The 16,692-nt window shown below is 27.7% G+C and overlaps 2 protein-coding genes across 3 annotated transcripts in view; one reads left to right on the top strand and one right to left on the bottom strand.

Annotated features, from left to right (window-relative positions):
- Window positions 1-6,514, top strand: part of LOC129952072 (inactive dipeptidyl peptidase 10-like) — an 81,139-nt gene extending 74,625 nt beyond the window's left edge. For both annotated transcript variants that reach the window (XM_056064499.1, XM_056064500.1), the window contains 5 exons: window positions 218-604; window positions 788-973; window positions 4,438-4,595; window positions 4,663-4,868; window positions 4,940-6,514. In XM_056064499.1, the coding sequence (XP_055920474.1) occupies window positions 218-604; window positions 788-973; window positions 4,438-4,595; window positions 4,663-4,868; window positions 4,940-5,080 (1,078 nt within the window). In that variant the 3' untranslated portion in view covers window positions 5,081-6,514. The remainder of the gene's footprint in view (window positions 1-217; window positions 605-787; window positions 974-4,437; window positions 4,596-4,662; window positions 4,869-4,939) is intronic.
- Window positions 6,515-15,477: 8,963 nt separating this feature from the next.
- LOC129951092 (CD109 antigen-like) overlaps window positions 15,478-16,692 on the bottom strand; it is a 28,232-nt gene continuing 27,017 nt past the window's right edge. Inside the window, exon 8 of the mRNA XM_056063101.1 lies at window positions 15,478-16,679. Within this exon, the coding sequence (XP_055919076.1) occupies window positions 16,462-16,679 (218 nt within the window). The 3' untranslated portion in view covers window positions 15,478-16,461. The remainder of the gene's footprint in view (window positions 16,680-16,692) is intronic.

Here is a 16,692-nt window from a genome sequence, read left to right on the forward strand (position 1 = left end):
CAAAATCCAGTGAAAACGTTTATCATAAAAGCCTCTGTACTGATTTCATACAGTTTTCCCTCAGTGTACTCCCAAAACCTTTCTTAATCCATACATAAAAATATAATCCAGCGAAAATATAAATATTTTTTGAAAAACTTGTTTTTATGTGATTGAATTTGATGAAATTTTATGTCAACTATAATATTTTCTTTTATTAATATTTTTTTTTATTTAGAAGTGAACCTCAGTGCATTACCTGTGATCTAGGCGAAGCGCTCTGGAGTAGCCGTTACTACTATGTAAACTGTTCCCATTTTGATGCCTTCCTAACTCCAAAGTCTTCCATAGCAACAGAGCTGGGTGTCGATTTCTATATACTCGAGTGCCTGGGTCCGGGTCTCCCAGTGTCCGGAGTGCATTCAGCAAAAACGCATAGTCTGCAAAAAATACTCTTCGACACGCGACCCTATTACACGGAACGGTTGCAGGCATTGGCTTTGCCAACTCAACGTTCCTTTGAAATTCCCCTACCGCATGGAAGCAGGGCTCAAGTACAACTACTCCTGCCGCCCAGCTGGAGGGAAGAGTTAAGGGATGCCGCATTTCCTGTGCTCGTCGAAGTGTAAGTATGCCACACAGTAAAACCATATATGTAGATACTCTTACATTGCATTTTTCTTATGATTTTTCTATTCCGGATATATTGTTGAATGTGAATAAAAATAAAATTCTAAGGATGGTTTGGTTATGGCGACAATATTTTTTAAGTATTTCCTTTTTGTTTTGTATGATTCATTTTCTACAGAAATGGGCGACCAGGATCCGAATCCGTTTCGGAGAAATTTCGAATAGACTGGGGGACGTACATGTCCTCACGAAATGATGTAATATATATTCGGTTGGATGTGAGAGGCGCCAAAGGACAAAGTAAAAAATCACTATACCGACATTTGGGGGGAGTTGAGGTGCAGGATCAAATTTCCGTTCTAAGGTAAGTTTAATTGGTTAAAGGTGGGTTGGTTGGGTTTCAACGAAGTTCTCTAGCATTTAAGTGTAGGTGAGTTACCTACTACTCGTATACTTGTATTATTTAAACAGTTTATGTGTGCATTGCTCAAGGCACAAGTGAAATGTTTCTAAAAGTGAGTGTGTTTGCGTTTTGGAATATTGACTTAAATAAAATGATCCTGGTCATGTTTAAGGTACTCAACTTTTGTTTCGTAATAAAATTTTATGTGAATAAGGGAATTACTCGGAAAGGTGTTTGCAGAAGCAGCTATTCTTGCTTTTATGAAGCTGATGTTGATGTCGAGGGTTTCTCATCTATGTCTAGGAAATTGGATTTTTTATAACGCTGAATTCACCTTAATATTTATTTCTTTAAAAATAAAAGACAAATGGATAGGTAAAGTCATGTTTACTGTGTTGGAAAATATAGAATTAAGTACATTTTCAGGGTAAATGAAAATTTAAAAAATACTGTTATTGAAATACTTAAATACGTATTTCTCCAATTTTTTTGCATTGCTAATATAGATTGTACGCAAACAGTCTTTTATCAATCTAACAAGTCCCACTCGTCTAAACTAAACATCTTTCTTTATTAAAGATATGCTGAAATATAAAGGAACATATTTTTGACTTCTTTGAAACTTAAGAGTTAGCTGTTTTTGAAAGGACGTGTTTTTGAAGACAACGTTTAGACAAAAACAGCGTGTTAAATTAAATAAGACTCCAAAAACATAAGGTTTTAAATAGTTATAGTTTTTTAATAAAAAGGTTGCATCGTAAAGTACACAATAATTCAGTAATATTTATTTCTAACCTAAACTAAATATGAATTCCTTAAATAAACATACAAAAAAGATAACCATAAAAGTTTCGGAACAAATGTTCCAAAATATAGGGTTTTCTAATAAGAGGTTTCATTTAAAATTTATCATTTTCAGATTTTTGAAAACTTAAAACTATGTCCTCGTGCTCTGCCGTTTTTAGTGAAACTGGTGAAAATTTTAAGCTGTTGAGAAAAGTTAGTGATTTAAAGAATGGAAATGTGAGTCGCTCAAGAAATATTATTCAAGAATATTGCTTCTCTATGTTCTTCGTCATGAAACTTAGCCAATTTAAATTCAGTTAACCCAAGAACTAAAGCCGTTGAGCCATTAGCAACGTTATACTTTATAATTTCGATGAATGTGTCCTTGAAATGCATAAATATAAACCATCAAAAAATAATTCTCAGCTATGGGGTCCATTTTCACCCGTTACGTTATTCAGCAGAATTATCGATGAGTGATCATTGAAAAGTCTCTTTTTCTTCAACACATCAAAGTTAGGTGCGGTTTTTGGATGGGTGTATATTAATCATTAGAAAATGGGGCTGCAGCAACAAGAATAGATTGCGTTACTAAGCTATGATTAATTTTCAAGTTGTTATATAATTTTTCTTTAAACACAATTTCTTTTAAAAAATGTATGAAACCTCCCAAACACTGAACTTCTAAAAAGTTGCTCATTAAGATTTGTAAAAACTAAAGTCTTGTATTGACTGCAGTTAAGTCATGACTTTCACTTTGTTTTTAAAGCTTTTAGACTTCAAAGCTTTGACTTTTAACATTCAAGTTAAGTCATTTTTAAAAGTCAGGACTTGCAATATAAGAAGTCAATTAACCTTTAAAGTCTTTGACTTTATAAAGTCCTTAAAGTTAATTATACGTCAGTTTTAAATGCAATTCAATTTTAAAACTGAGTTAGTCATGCGAATTCAGTCTTTTAACTGAAGTAATTTGCGTTCCTTAAAAGTTTTTATTTGTGTGTCTATATTTTCGAACTATTCCAAAGCAAAAAAAATGCACGACTGGGTCGTAAGAACTTAGTCATGTTTCAAATAAGTCTGTTTAAAAATATTTCTTGTATTTTAAGATTTAAATGTATGTACCTGCAAAATGAAAAAACCGTGAATCGGCTCAAAACCATAATTTCCAAAATTCAAATCAAATAATTGAATGGTTTGGGTTGTAAGGGAGAGGAAAGTCAGTCAGAATAGGGGGGCTCACATTTTTTGACTTTTTTACCGAAATTTTTTACGAATACAATACTTGTCAGTCACATAGTTCATAAAAGTGGCGAGTTATAACAGTACAGCAGTGTGGTCCCAAAGAGTATAGAATCTGAAAATTTTGAAAATGCAGTTCTATTACAAATCGTTTGTTTAAGTTTATACATCCAATTGTTTAGTTTATACATATCCCGAAAATCTGGGATACTATTTTTGTCAATTTTGTTGTTAAAATTTTGAAAACCATGCAATCATTTGTACATATTTTTATATGACATTTCATTACATTAGTTTTCAAAAACACGAATACTTTGAGTTTTTAAATCATTTTTAAATAATTTTACCATATTTTGAGACATTAGAATCTGGTAATTCCAAAAACGACTTTTTTAAATGTCGCACTGTTTTTTCCGTTATATTGTTAACTCACGAAAATTTTGAAAATGGAGTTTGACTAATAATGTCCTGTACGAGTTTCAACATCTTTATGAAAAGCTTTTTCAAGGTTATAACATATAAAGTCTTTGGAATATATTTAAAAAAATATATATATTACAAATTAGAAACAGTTATTTGTGAGTTTAAGGACATATATTAAAAATTCAGAGTTTAAATTCGAAATCAGCACTTAAAATTCACGATAAAACGAAGCATTCAAAAACATTAGGGATTAAGTTCTTATATCTTATATCTTATATCTTATATCTTATATCTTATATCTTATATCTTATATCTTATATCTTATATCTTATATCTTATATCTTATATCTTATATCTTATATCTTATATCTTATATCTTATATCTTATATCTTATATCTTATATCTTATATCTTATATCTTATATCTTATATCTTATATCTTATATCTTATATCTTATATCTTATATCTTATATCTTATATCTTATATCTTATAAGAAATTACAAAAGCTAAGTAAGATCTAAAATGATTTAAACTAAAGCTAGGAGATAAAGATTTCTACTTTCTAGAATCATCATATAATTTATTGTTAATGGATATATTGTGTTTTGACTAATACTTAAAAACCTCGTTTTTGGTTACTTTAAAATTTTTAAATAGGCAGATTTGATATCCTAGAGTTATAGAAAAAATTAAATTTGAGATTCAAATTCAGGACACCTTAATCCTTTGAAAAATTAATAATCTTTTTGTAAACGTAATTCTTTCGAACAGTGTTATTTTCAAATAAGAATTTAAAAAATATATAACATTTAAAATATATATAACATCCCTGACGTAATCCCTTGAGAGCTTTCGTAAGCTCTCAAAAGCTTTTCACTACAACTCTATCTAGCAGTATCTTTCTGAACTAAAAATATAGAAAACTGTAATGCGTTTGAATTTAAATACAATACTTTTGTTTTCATTTAATTTCAGTTACTTACTAGACACGTTTAGCTTTCTAGACGAAACTCGTGTAGGCGTATGGGGTTGGGGTTATGGTGGATATGTAACTACCATGGTATTGGGCTCCCAGCAAGAAGTTTTCAAATGTGGAATATCCATATCACCGATAGCTGATTGGTTATTTTACAGTAAGCATTATCACAATCAACTTAAACAAAAACCGTGATTACAAAATTTGTTGTCTTTGCGTATTAGATTCAGCCTTTACAGAACGTATCCTTGGTCAGCCTGCTGAAAATTATAAGGGTTATGTGGAAGCCGATGCAACGCAACGTGCCCGACACATAAAATCACATTCGTTCTTCCTGATGCACGGATTGGCGGATTCGACAGCGCCGTATATCCATGGTGTTCAGCTCGCGAGATCTCTTACTGATGCTGGAGTTCTCTATCGATATCAGGTAAAAAAAAGGACACAAGAGTTTTCAAATAACTAAGACACTAATTCGATTAACTTTAAATCACATTTTAGACCTATGCCGATGAGGGTCACGAACTAAACGGAGTTCTGGAACACGTCTACTCATCTATGGAAAATTATTTCTCTGACTGTCTTAGTTTGGATCCTGACGATACAAAACCGACGGTAGAAAAAATCGTTCCGCCTGATTAGTAGTGAATGTAGTTAATAGTTTTATATTACAAAATTAGTCTATAAGATAACATATACTATATATTTAATTAAATTTATATATTCTTAATTTAAGTTTGAGTTTTGTGTTAAAAATAATTTACATAAATAAATAAATTTAAAAAAAAGACAAACAAGTAAAATGTTATGTAATTAATTTTCAACTTTTATTTATTATATTGTAAATTATTTTCTTTTCAATTGGAATGTTAACAGCAAGTGCATTAAAATAATTATAAAAAATGTAATTTAATTATATCGAATTAAGAAAATCCATTAAATATAATAAATAAACATAAAATCGTTCACCATTTGCTATAAAATAAAATAAATAAAAAAAAAGAAAACCCTTCAAAAACTTCAATGCTTCCCATTTTATTAAAACAAAAATAATAATTCAGAAAACAAAACTAAATGAATCTATAGGAAATAAACAAAATCGACAAACAAAAATAAAACAAACATTTTGTACATTTTCAACATATCATTAACTGACATTTCACTACTCTAGAATAATTAGCATAATCAAAAAAAAAAATCATTACATAAAACATTAACTTTATATTTAAAAACAAAATACAAAACTTAAACATGCATAATTTTTGAAGTAACATAATTTTATAATTTTTTTTAAATACACGGAATCTTGCATCGAATTCTATCTTAACGCTTTCAAACATCGACAGATAATAACTTTATTGATTTAATGTATGAATATAACTTCTCTTTTTAGGTTTTTTTTTAAATTTTATTATTCTGGGGCACAATTTTTCCAACATTAAATGCTCTATTCCCCAATGATAGACAAGATCCCATGCATTTTGATTGTCATTCAAAACATAGCCCAAAAAATTTAAACTCAGTTTGCTTTCACAAATTTTTGCAAAGTTCTAAAAAGATTCAATCTTTTATGAAGATAAGAAGTTGAGTTAAATTGAAAAATTGAATTTATTGACTTTTTGAGAGTCTACAACCTTTAAGTATGTAATTGGGGTATTTTAGTATTCAGATCCTTTTTCACGTTTTTCTTAGTTTACTGCAGAATTATGTGAAAAAAAAAACGTTCAAAAGAGTGTAAACAATTGAATGAGTTCTCAAAAGATTGCATTCAATTCGAAACAATGATAATAGCATTACAAGCCCAATCCTTTAAATTTGAAATGATTGTCAAGTGATCAGCCAATGAATTAAAACTTACTCTTAATAGGTTGAGACTTTTAATTTCCACCAAACCAAGAAGATAATATTTTTACTGTTTGAATTAAAGCTTATTTTTTATTTCGTTTTAAAAAATCAAATCAATAATTAATAAATAATTCCTTCATAATTTTACACTAAAATCTAAGTGCTTTTAAAAACGAATCTTAAGAAATTATCGCTAACAATCAATTACTGCAACTTTAATCTTAAGATCTTTCTTCATAATAGAAATTTAAACTAAAAAGAAATTATAAAATAACTAAATGAATAAATTTTGTACATAAACGTTATTTATAAATTAATTTAAATAAGTTTATTATATGTTAAGAAAATCATCAAAGAAAAATTTGTAAATATACATTTTCTGATACGAAAATTTAAAACCGAAAGTCTTCGTAAAATTAAAACTTGGAAAAAGTCATTTACAAAAATAAATAATAATAATAATATGTAATAATTTTTGTGTATGTACATTTTTAAACTTGCGATTGTTAAAAATGAATATAAAAAAATAATTATAACTACAGGAATTTTTGTTATTTTTAAGTGAAGAAAAAACAACTTTTTGGAAAGAAAAAATTAAAATTAAATAATAATTTTATTTGTTAAATTTAATAGTTAATTGAAAATAAATTTATATATTCAAATCAGTTATTTTGTTTTGGTTAAAACTAGAGTTAAAAAAAAAAAACAAAAATCAGATAGCCAAATGGTTGTGAAATTCGCAATTAGAGCTTAGGATTAAATTTAGGAATTTGAATTTAAAGCAAACAAAAATCAAAGAAAGGAATATATTCATAAGAATTGTCATAATATAATTATGCGATTATTATTACATTATTTAAAAAGAAATTCTGTTTAAATTTGTTTTTAAAAAAATACTATTATTATTAATCAATCAAACAAATAAAAACTAAAACAAATAGACAAAGAAATCAAATAAACAAATAAACGATCATCAAAAATTGAAATGATTTGCAATATTAAAATACAATAAATAGAACAAAAAATTGAAAAAAAAAACAATCTTCCGAAATATTTAATGTATAGATTTTACTTTAAGTCGCAAATACATTTTATGAACAAAAAATAATAAAAAAAAGTCACTCATTTATTAAAATAAATAAAAATAAAATACAAGAACTACTATAGGCTAGGCAATGAATGAAATTGAAAAATAAGAATAAATTTACAAAACAAAAAAAAATCAATCAACAAATTTGTAAAAAGAAATAAATGAGTTAATAGAACAATAACAAATAAAATTAATAAGAAAAAATTGTTCTAACGAATAAAATTTATCAATCAAATTATGCCTTGATAGTTAAGAAATAAATAATAAATAAATGAAAATAATAATTGAAATACAAAACTAGCTTACGAAATAGTAAAAATTTATAGTTTTTTGGTTATATGTATTATTTTACAATTAATTCTAATATTATTATTTTCTTTGTGTTATTTAAATAATGTGCAACACATCTTTGGGTTTGTGAATTAAATGATTTTATTTTGAAAATGAATTTTATTTTTGGGGTTGGCTGTTAAGTTCTTTACTTACATTTTTGTTTTAATTTTTTTTACGTTACGTTAACTTGTCGTGTATCAGTGAAGCGGAATACAGTTTTCCATGTACCACTGTTTGCATCTGCCACAGTTTGTAACTACATCATCTTAAAGCCTAACGTTCAGTATTTTACTCACTTTGAACTTGATATGAATGGGATTTGAACACTCATCACTGGAATATCATTGGCCAACAGCTTAAAGTGGCCAGAAAGAAGAATTTTTACTCTTGACTTTTGTAGTTTCTTTTGACCCGTTTTTCTCACTGGTATGTGAGACTGTAGTAGTACCCTTGGAGTGATGGTTAGTGCGTAGGACTGTCATGCCAGAAGTCTTCAGTTCAGCACCTGCCTGTGCCATCTAAAGTTTTTCTCACGGGTACTGCATCTTGCGAAAAATTGACAAATCCTCCAAGAGTAATTCTTCCTATAAAAAGTGCTTTCTCAAGTGTGCCGTTCGGATTCAGTTTAAAACTGAAGGTCCCCTCCATTCCTAACAACATTAAACGCACACAAGAATGGTTGAGAGTTGTATATCATTTAGTCCTAGAAGGACTGTTTTGCCACCTAATTGATTTATTATTATGTCAAACTATAATTTGGTCAATCGAAGAACTTTGAGTCTCGAAATAGTTTTGTTCTTAAATTTATACAATATGAAAGTATTGACTTGAAGAATTTTAAGCCAAAATGAAATAAGACCGAATTTCATAAATCGGCGAAATATAACTTTTTCACGCAACCACAATTTAGTTTGACGGGGTTTTCCAGTACACAACGGAAAATCACATGAATTTGGAAAAACAAAATTGGAAAGTCAAGTTATTGTGTGCCAGTTATTTAAAAAGGTTTTTCCTGAAAGATATTTTCAAAAGAATTATCGTTTTTTTCTGACACATTTATTAAACTCGGAATTTGACAATGGTCAGGTTCAGACAGCATAAGGGACTTCATTTGCAGTGAACTGCAAATAGTTCGTTTTCAATTGAAATGTCATACATTTCAAACTTGGAAGCTTACTTCACTAACTTCTACCTTCAATTCATCGTCCAAAAACAAAAGCATTATTGTGTACAAAACGCTTCTCGGACAAGTTATAAGGAATATTACTTTATTCTATCTCAATTTTACAAGGAATTCTATTGAACTATACTTAAGATACATTGTGCAGAAAATAATTAAACTATAGAGTAATAAAGTTCAGCTTTTAGTTGGATAAAAAAACATGATCAACTTTCATTTTAACATAGTAGACCTGACTTGTGAGATTTTTTTGACTATTTTTCCAGTCAACTTTCAAATAATGTTGCCTTAATTGGAAGGCAATTTTTTGGCAGCTGGTCAATCAGATACTAGAAACTTGCTTTACTTTAAAGGCCCTTATGTCGTCTGAACCTGCCCAATATATTTGCTGCCTTATTCTTAAATGTGCAACTGTCAAATTGTCTCTAATTTTTTAACTCTATTTTGCATAATCATAGAAAACACATATAATAAAATGTTAAAGCCATTTTTAGTTGTTTAATTTTTTTAAAAGATGATTTGCCTAATTTAAACAATTTTATCATCTTTCTAAATTTGTTAATGTTAAAATCATGTAATGGCTTTTTTTTACTTTTAGCTATTTGCTTAATTAATATGACAAATAGTTTTTTAAATGCATTGGATGAAATATTGCAGTCTGAAGTTGGGAATTTCAATTAATAGGTCCGTTTAAGTGTGTTTTCTTCGTTTAATTTCATGAGCTGGACCTGTTTATCTATGTTTCGATTTCAGTTCTTTAATAAAAAGTGATAAAGCAATTTAGAAGTTATTAAAACTAAAATAAAGCGTTAAAACTTTTGAGTAGCTAAGTAAATTGGTAATTATTTACAAAATTGATTCAAAGTAAAATGATAAGTTCTTTAAAAATAGGGCCTTAAAACTTTAAACAACTTTTTGCTGGAGCTCAACATTTTCCTAAGTAGCAATTTTTTAAATATTAAGCAATATAGTGGCCAATCCACAATTCTTTTCGTTATGATTACTTGCTCAAACAGTAACAGTCCGTGAAAATAAACAAATCAAATAAACTAAAACGGCGCTTTTAATTGGAATTCCCAAAGTACACTTTACCATTCCATCCAGAGCTCTTATAACAATTTTTTCTAGGTAGTGACACGTGGCACATTGATTTAGCAAATTGCTAAACTTAAAGTAGACATTCCATCTTTTTGGTGTAGTAAATTTCTAAAAATTTCTTTGAAGTTTTACTAAATCATTTAAATGTTGTGGCATGTTCTTTAAAATTTTGCGCCATTCCTCTTTCTTTAGCCAAAATTAATCGTTTATAGTTTTATAGACAATTCATTCACTTTGACAACAGCCTAGCTAAGTTGTATATTGTTAAAAATCGTAACAATTTGACACCTATACACGATAAGACGATCTTTTAATATTGTTTGAATTGTCTTCCAATAGCATCCAATTAGTAGACAATTTGCCAATTTTCTATTTAGTGAAAATTGTCCGTTTGTACGGTTGGTTGATTTTATCCAAATATTAGAAAATTTGTTAAATTAAAATTGGCTGACAATTGCCCACAATTTTGTATCTTCAAATTAATAATTGTCTGTTCACACGCATTCAAAACTTAAGAAAACAATGAAATTTGTAAAACTCATTGAGAATATAAACATTTACTTTAGAAGGGAAAACAACAAGTCGTTTTTAAAAAGCATTAAAATAGAAAAATGGTGAAACAAAAGTGAGGCAGTCAAATTTTAGCCTTTTTTATAACTTTTTTTTCGTTCTTTTGCTAAATATTGACTTCTCATTTCTTTTAATTTTCGTAGTTTTCAAATTCTTTCAAAATCCTTTAAATCTTGGTATTTTTTACTACTCAAAAACTTTCTGCCAATTAAAAATTGTATGTATTTCTTAGAAAGAACATCATCCAATATCCAAATAGCGGATAGTCGTCCAACTGTTTGAAAATACAAAAAAAAATAGTATTTAGACGACCGAAAACGATTGCAAGAAATCGGCCAAATTTTTGATAGAAGATTTATCCCACTGCATTTGCTGTCACTTTTGACAGATAAAATCGGGTGTTTTGCGAAAAATCTGCAAATGTGGGAAGATCTTTGAAACGTGCATACTTAGCTTTAGGAACTACAACATTTAACGATTATTAACAATAATTAACAATAGCCAAAAACAGAAGTCGTACCTAGTTGAGTCAAATTTATTTTAAATGTCAGAAAGGGAATGTAAAATGAGTGAAGTTTTTGAACATAATGATTGTATAAAATCGACTTAATAAATGACAGACAATTTGACAGCTCCAGCGTTAACAATATGGCAGCAACAATATAAAGTTTATTCTGCGACGAAATTTCGATACTTCATTTACAGTTGAGATGATTTGGTGTTGAAATCAAAGCAAAAGGTATGGGGTGAATGTTCCTATTTTGTGTGTTCAAAAATAAAACTAAATTTTATAATTAGCGACGACGAAATTATAGTGTTTCGTTGTCAAGTCAAAATATAACAGCTTTGTAACGTTCCCTATGAAAATGATGGTTATGAGTTGTAATTTTTTTTTAAATATTTACTTTGACTATCCCAGAACTTTTCTTTTTGTTTATTTTTATTTTTTCAATGATAAAACCTCTTTCAATGAACAGCTGCTTTAAACTTCGACATTGAGAACAAAATCGTTACACTGAAAGTTTTCCACTTTCTTTGTTCCCACCAGACAGTTTTCCTTTCAAAGATCAACTCTAACCCAAACGTTAGATTTTAATAAGGAAATCCTGGATTCGAATCAGGAAATTTGCGTTCAATGACATAAATTGTCAATGAAAGCTTAAATTAACCTGTTAAAAAAATTCCCATGATTTTTTTCTATGAAGAAAATCAAAGATAGCTATAACTGGCAACTTAATTCAACATTTGACGATAATAGTCTGATTTTTAAAATAGAATCTAATTGCTTCACAAATTGTAAGAACTAAAATATTTTTTTTCTTGGCTTTTAAGATACCCAAACTGTCGATTTGAAAATCATTTTAAACTTTCTTTTTACTTTGGTCATATTAACTGTGGTTTTATCAATTTATATTATACGTATTTTCATTTTTTCTTTAAAATTAACTTAAAATTCATCAATAAGAAATATTTCTAAATCTTAAGCTTAATTATTAAAATAAAAAAAATAAAATAAATTATTATTTAATTTCACATAAGTATTAAGTTAATCAATTTAGATAGAATCTTATAAAGAATTAAAAAAGAAAAATAAACATCAATTTTTGAAAGTTATTGAATGTTAAATCAGTAAATCTTTTACTAAAATTCATGCTTATTTAAGAACAGAATAAAATTCCATTTGAAGAAAAAAAACAATATTAATTCAATTATTAGTTATATATAAACAAATATTTTGTTTGTTAACGTTTGAACATTAACTTTAAAAAATAAAGACAAGAAAAGAAATTAACTCTGAATGTATAAAAGTACCTAATTATGTTAGTTATATTAAACAAAAATTATATAAGTATACCTAAACATACATTTAAATGGTAAAAGTGATGTTATTAAACGCTTATAATATTAGTAAAAAAAATTGTTTTAAAAAGTTTGTTTATTTCGTGTTCACAAAAAAAATAAATAAATTATTATATAATTAATATTTTCATTATAAGACAATGTATGAATGTATTAAACATCACAGTGTACATAATTATATATAATATATATATCTAGTATTTAATTTATAACTATTTCGAGTTTTGTTACTATGTTTTAAGTACATTATTATTATTATTTTCTGTATTAATTGTGTAGCAAACAACAACAAAAATAGTGTTCGAAATTTTCTATATATATAAAACAAAAACATTAAAATTAAAAACAAAACAAAAAATAGGTAAACAGTTCAATTATTGCTAACCCTGGGAGTGGAAACGTGGGCTACATAAGTTGCGATATAAAAAATTGAAAATAGAATGAAAAAAGTCTTATTTCTGTATTATATCAAAATTTTAAATAAAACAAAAAAAAAAAACAAATTACAAAAAAAATAAAATAAAAAAGGAGGATGTGCAAATAAATTATACATTTATTATTGAAAAATAACATTCGTTTTATTTCTTTTTTATAAATGCCTACAAAAAAAAAACTAATTGTATATAAAAAATCCATGTTTTATGGATATTTTAAATAAGTCTATCTAAAGAGTGACGACAACTACACTACATCACTGCAGAGAGTAACTTTTAAAATACAACAAGAATAACATTTGTACAAAATAATTGTAAAACATAGAACAAGAAACAAGTTGTCAAATCCGTCTGGGAATTATGAGACTGATACCAAAACGTCTTGACGTAAATTTTTTTATTATAGACAATTTTTTTCTGTCGTCTCGGCTTAAACAGTTGATGTCTTTTAACGCAATTAGTGCATGTCTGGCAAGCGCAAAGATGGAGGGTAAAAGGTCTCAGACAACATTTTTGGACATCAGTGCATCATTCTCTGATTTTTAAATTTGGAACTAAGTGGGTATAAGTTATCACCTCAACCTTAACATGGCAAAAAGTACCATTTTCAAATATTTCAAAAATGTTCATAAGTACATATATACAATTTGATTAACTTAAGACTATAAGAATATAATTAATATAATACATTTGGTTGGCACAAAGGGGTCCTAGTAATACCTATACATTAATAAAATTTCTCAAAAATCGGCTTTCAGCCGTGGTAGAATGTTGACCAGCATAGAAGGAAACTTCATCGTTGTCAGTTGATTTTTCTTTAGAAAATCCATTCCTAAAAGTACCTCGGTTCGGGATGTCTTTTTTGGGTGGTTATCCTTCTAATCTGTGGATAAGGCTGGCTGGTGACTTTTTTATGATTAACTGAATCGTTTTTTCATAAACATTTCTTTTATACTTTTTTGATCCACGAGTTAAGCCAATCAGAACTCGTTTCAAATGAAATAAATAAAATCGTATTGAATAACTAAGTTATAAGTAGGAAATTTCGTTCTTGTTGATTCTCAAAAACTGGTACAACCTTTTCTATGGATAATAAAATTAATTTACAAGGACGTATGGTATTGCTTACACCAGAATAGCGAATATTCTTTATCATTCAACTTAAATGAGAATTGACAAATTCTACAAGAGTAATTCTTGTCATGGAATATGCTTTCTCAAATTAGCCGTTCGAGTTCGGCTTAAAACTGTAGGTCCCCTCCATCACTGACAACAGTACGGCACACAGGAATGGTTGAGAGTTGTAAGTCACTAAACCCTAGTTCTCAATGGACTGTTGCGACACCCATTTTATTTTATGAATAACAAACAATGCAATAGTTGAATTAAATCCATATAGTGCTATTGATACAGCGGGATTCATAAATTCGCCGGAAATCCATTCTTAGAGTAACTTTTTTTTTTAAATATTGCGTTTCTGTATGGTTTAAGAAAAAAGTAATTTATCAAACAGAAAAATTGTTTTTTTATTTTATATTTTATGGAATATAATTTTTGTCAGTAATGTCCTTGTCAATTATTGATTACAAAATTTATTTAAGTTCTTGAGAAAATTTAAAACAATTACTACATCTACTATAATATTTTTAAGTCAAGTTTTCTTTCCTTCGGACAGAAAGTGTCGTTTCCGTAAACAACATAGGCCTTATAAATAATCCAGGTTTTTGACCTCTAGGCCTGGTTGGTACCCCATAAATAATATACTCTACGATTTTTTTTTTTTTTTTGAATTACTTTCCATTCAACAAAACAACAGTCAGGTTCAGACAGCATGAGGGACTTCATTTGCAGTCAACTATTTACTTTCTTTGAACGTACTTTTTGCCTAAGGCAACCAAATAGTTAGTCGGTAAAGTGTCAAAAACTTCAAATTCCTCTACTTTCAGTTGATCGTGCAGAAACTATTAAAAACATGAATAAATAAAACTTCTCAGGCAAAGTACAAATCCATCTCGAATCTTTTTTTCTATTTTAAATAAATATTACTTATTCCTTTACCAATTTGATAAGGAACATAAAACATAAAATTGATTCGTGCAGAATATAAATGAATCACAAAGTAATAAAATTCAGCTTTCAATGAAAAAACCTGATCAACTGTCATCTTGACATAAGTAGACTTGACTTGTTAGTTAGGGATATTTTTCTTGGCTAACTTCCCAGTCAACTTTCCAATGAAATTGCCTTGATGGAAGGCAATTTTTTGGCAGCTGGCCAATCAGATAATAAAAACTAGACTAACTTTCAAGTTTTTCATGTCGCATATATCATCTGAACCTGCCCAGTTTTACTTATAAGGTCCTAAAATTTAAAACTAAGCTTTGAAGACAACGATTTCCTATGACAGAATTAGTTTTAATCGTGTTCAAGAGGTCTCTCGCACTTAAGTGGTAACGCTTGAAAAACCTCTTGGACAATAAGTTCAAAGGTAATAAAACGATTTTAAATGCAATAATATAGTGTTATCATTGTTCGGACGGAAATATAAACAGCAACCCATGTGTAAAGCTAACTTACTGGGTTAAAATCGAAATAAAACAATGCAAACGAAAGAGAAAAACAATTTTTAATTTTAATTTTGTATACTTTATTTTTGTTGGATATACATTTTTTTGAATACAAAAAGGACGGATTACATTTTGTGAATTCATCTTTGTTTTAATTCGGTTCTAAAGGTACTTTTATTTGAAAAAATGTGTTTAAATGAAAGTGCATAGACTAAGGCAATCATTTAACAAGTACAAAAGAATTTACAATTATTGTGTGGGGGTATTTTAAACAATCCCCACAATGTTTAAGGCAATGGTTTATATTGATATAAACCCTCTCTATACACTTTCTTTATTAAATATTGATCTACATATGTAAATGTTTATAAAAATTCTATTCATTCAACAGAAGAACAGATTTTTATAGGTACAGAGGCAAGAAGTTCAGTTTATTTAAAATATTTTGGACATTACAAAATTTGTATTTGTTTTGGTAAAATTATGTTTTAAACATTTCATTTTAATTTATTTTTTTTTTTTTAATATATATTTTATAAACATAAAAATATTCTTTGGATATTTGTTTGTATACAAAAAATGCTTCGTTTTAGAAAAATGTTGTCTTACATTTATAATGATAATATTTTTTCATGAAATAATGATGATTATATTTATTAAATAATTTTGATATGATTTTTGTTCTTAGAATGAAAATTTTAATAAATAGATAAATATAAATAAGAAAAAATCAGTTCGTTTTAATTTAAGTACTTGATCATTGTATAGAAAATTTGTGATTTTTGTTTTTGTTGTTTGCTTTAGCATTTGACTAGCTTAGTATACTTAGAGTATTTTTGTAATTTGTATTTTATATTTCACTGAGCATTGATTTGTTTTTGGTTTGTAAAAAGAAAGGGTACCGAAATTACAATTGCCTGCGAATAAATGCAGACAAGGCCGGACGGTTTACATACATACAATTCAAATTAAAATAAAAGTGTTTACGTTTTTATAAAGTTTTTTTTCTAAAAACAATCTTTGGTAACAATATTTTTCATAAATTACTAAATTCTAAAAAGTAAATAATTTAAATTAATTTTGTAACTTTTAGTTACAAAGTATACTAATGAGATACTTATCATTATCAATGATAGAGAGAATGTCGATTTTGAAGACGACCTGCTGTATATAATGCAATAAGGACACTGAGAACTTCCACAAACCTCGCAAATGTTGAGTAGATATGTAGGCAAGGCGTCAAAAATAGTTTCATTGAAACGCTCTTTAAAAAAAAT

The sequence above is a fragment of the Eupeodes corollae genome, chromosome 3 (genome assembly GCF_945859685.1).
Source record: "Eupeodes corollae chromosome 3, idEupCoro1.1, whole genome shotgun sequence".
Classification (NCBI taxonomy): domain Eukaryota; kingdom Metazoa; phylum Arthropoda; class Insecta; order Diptera; family Syrphidae; genus Eupeodes; species Eupeodes corollae.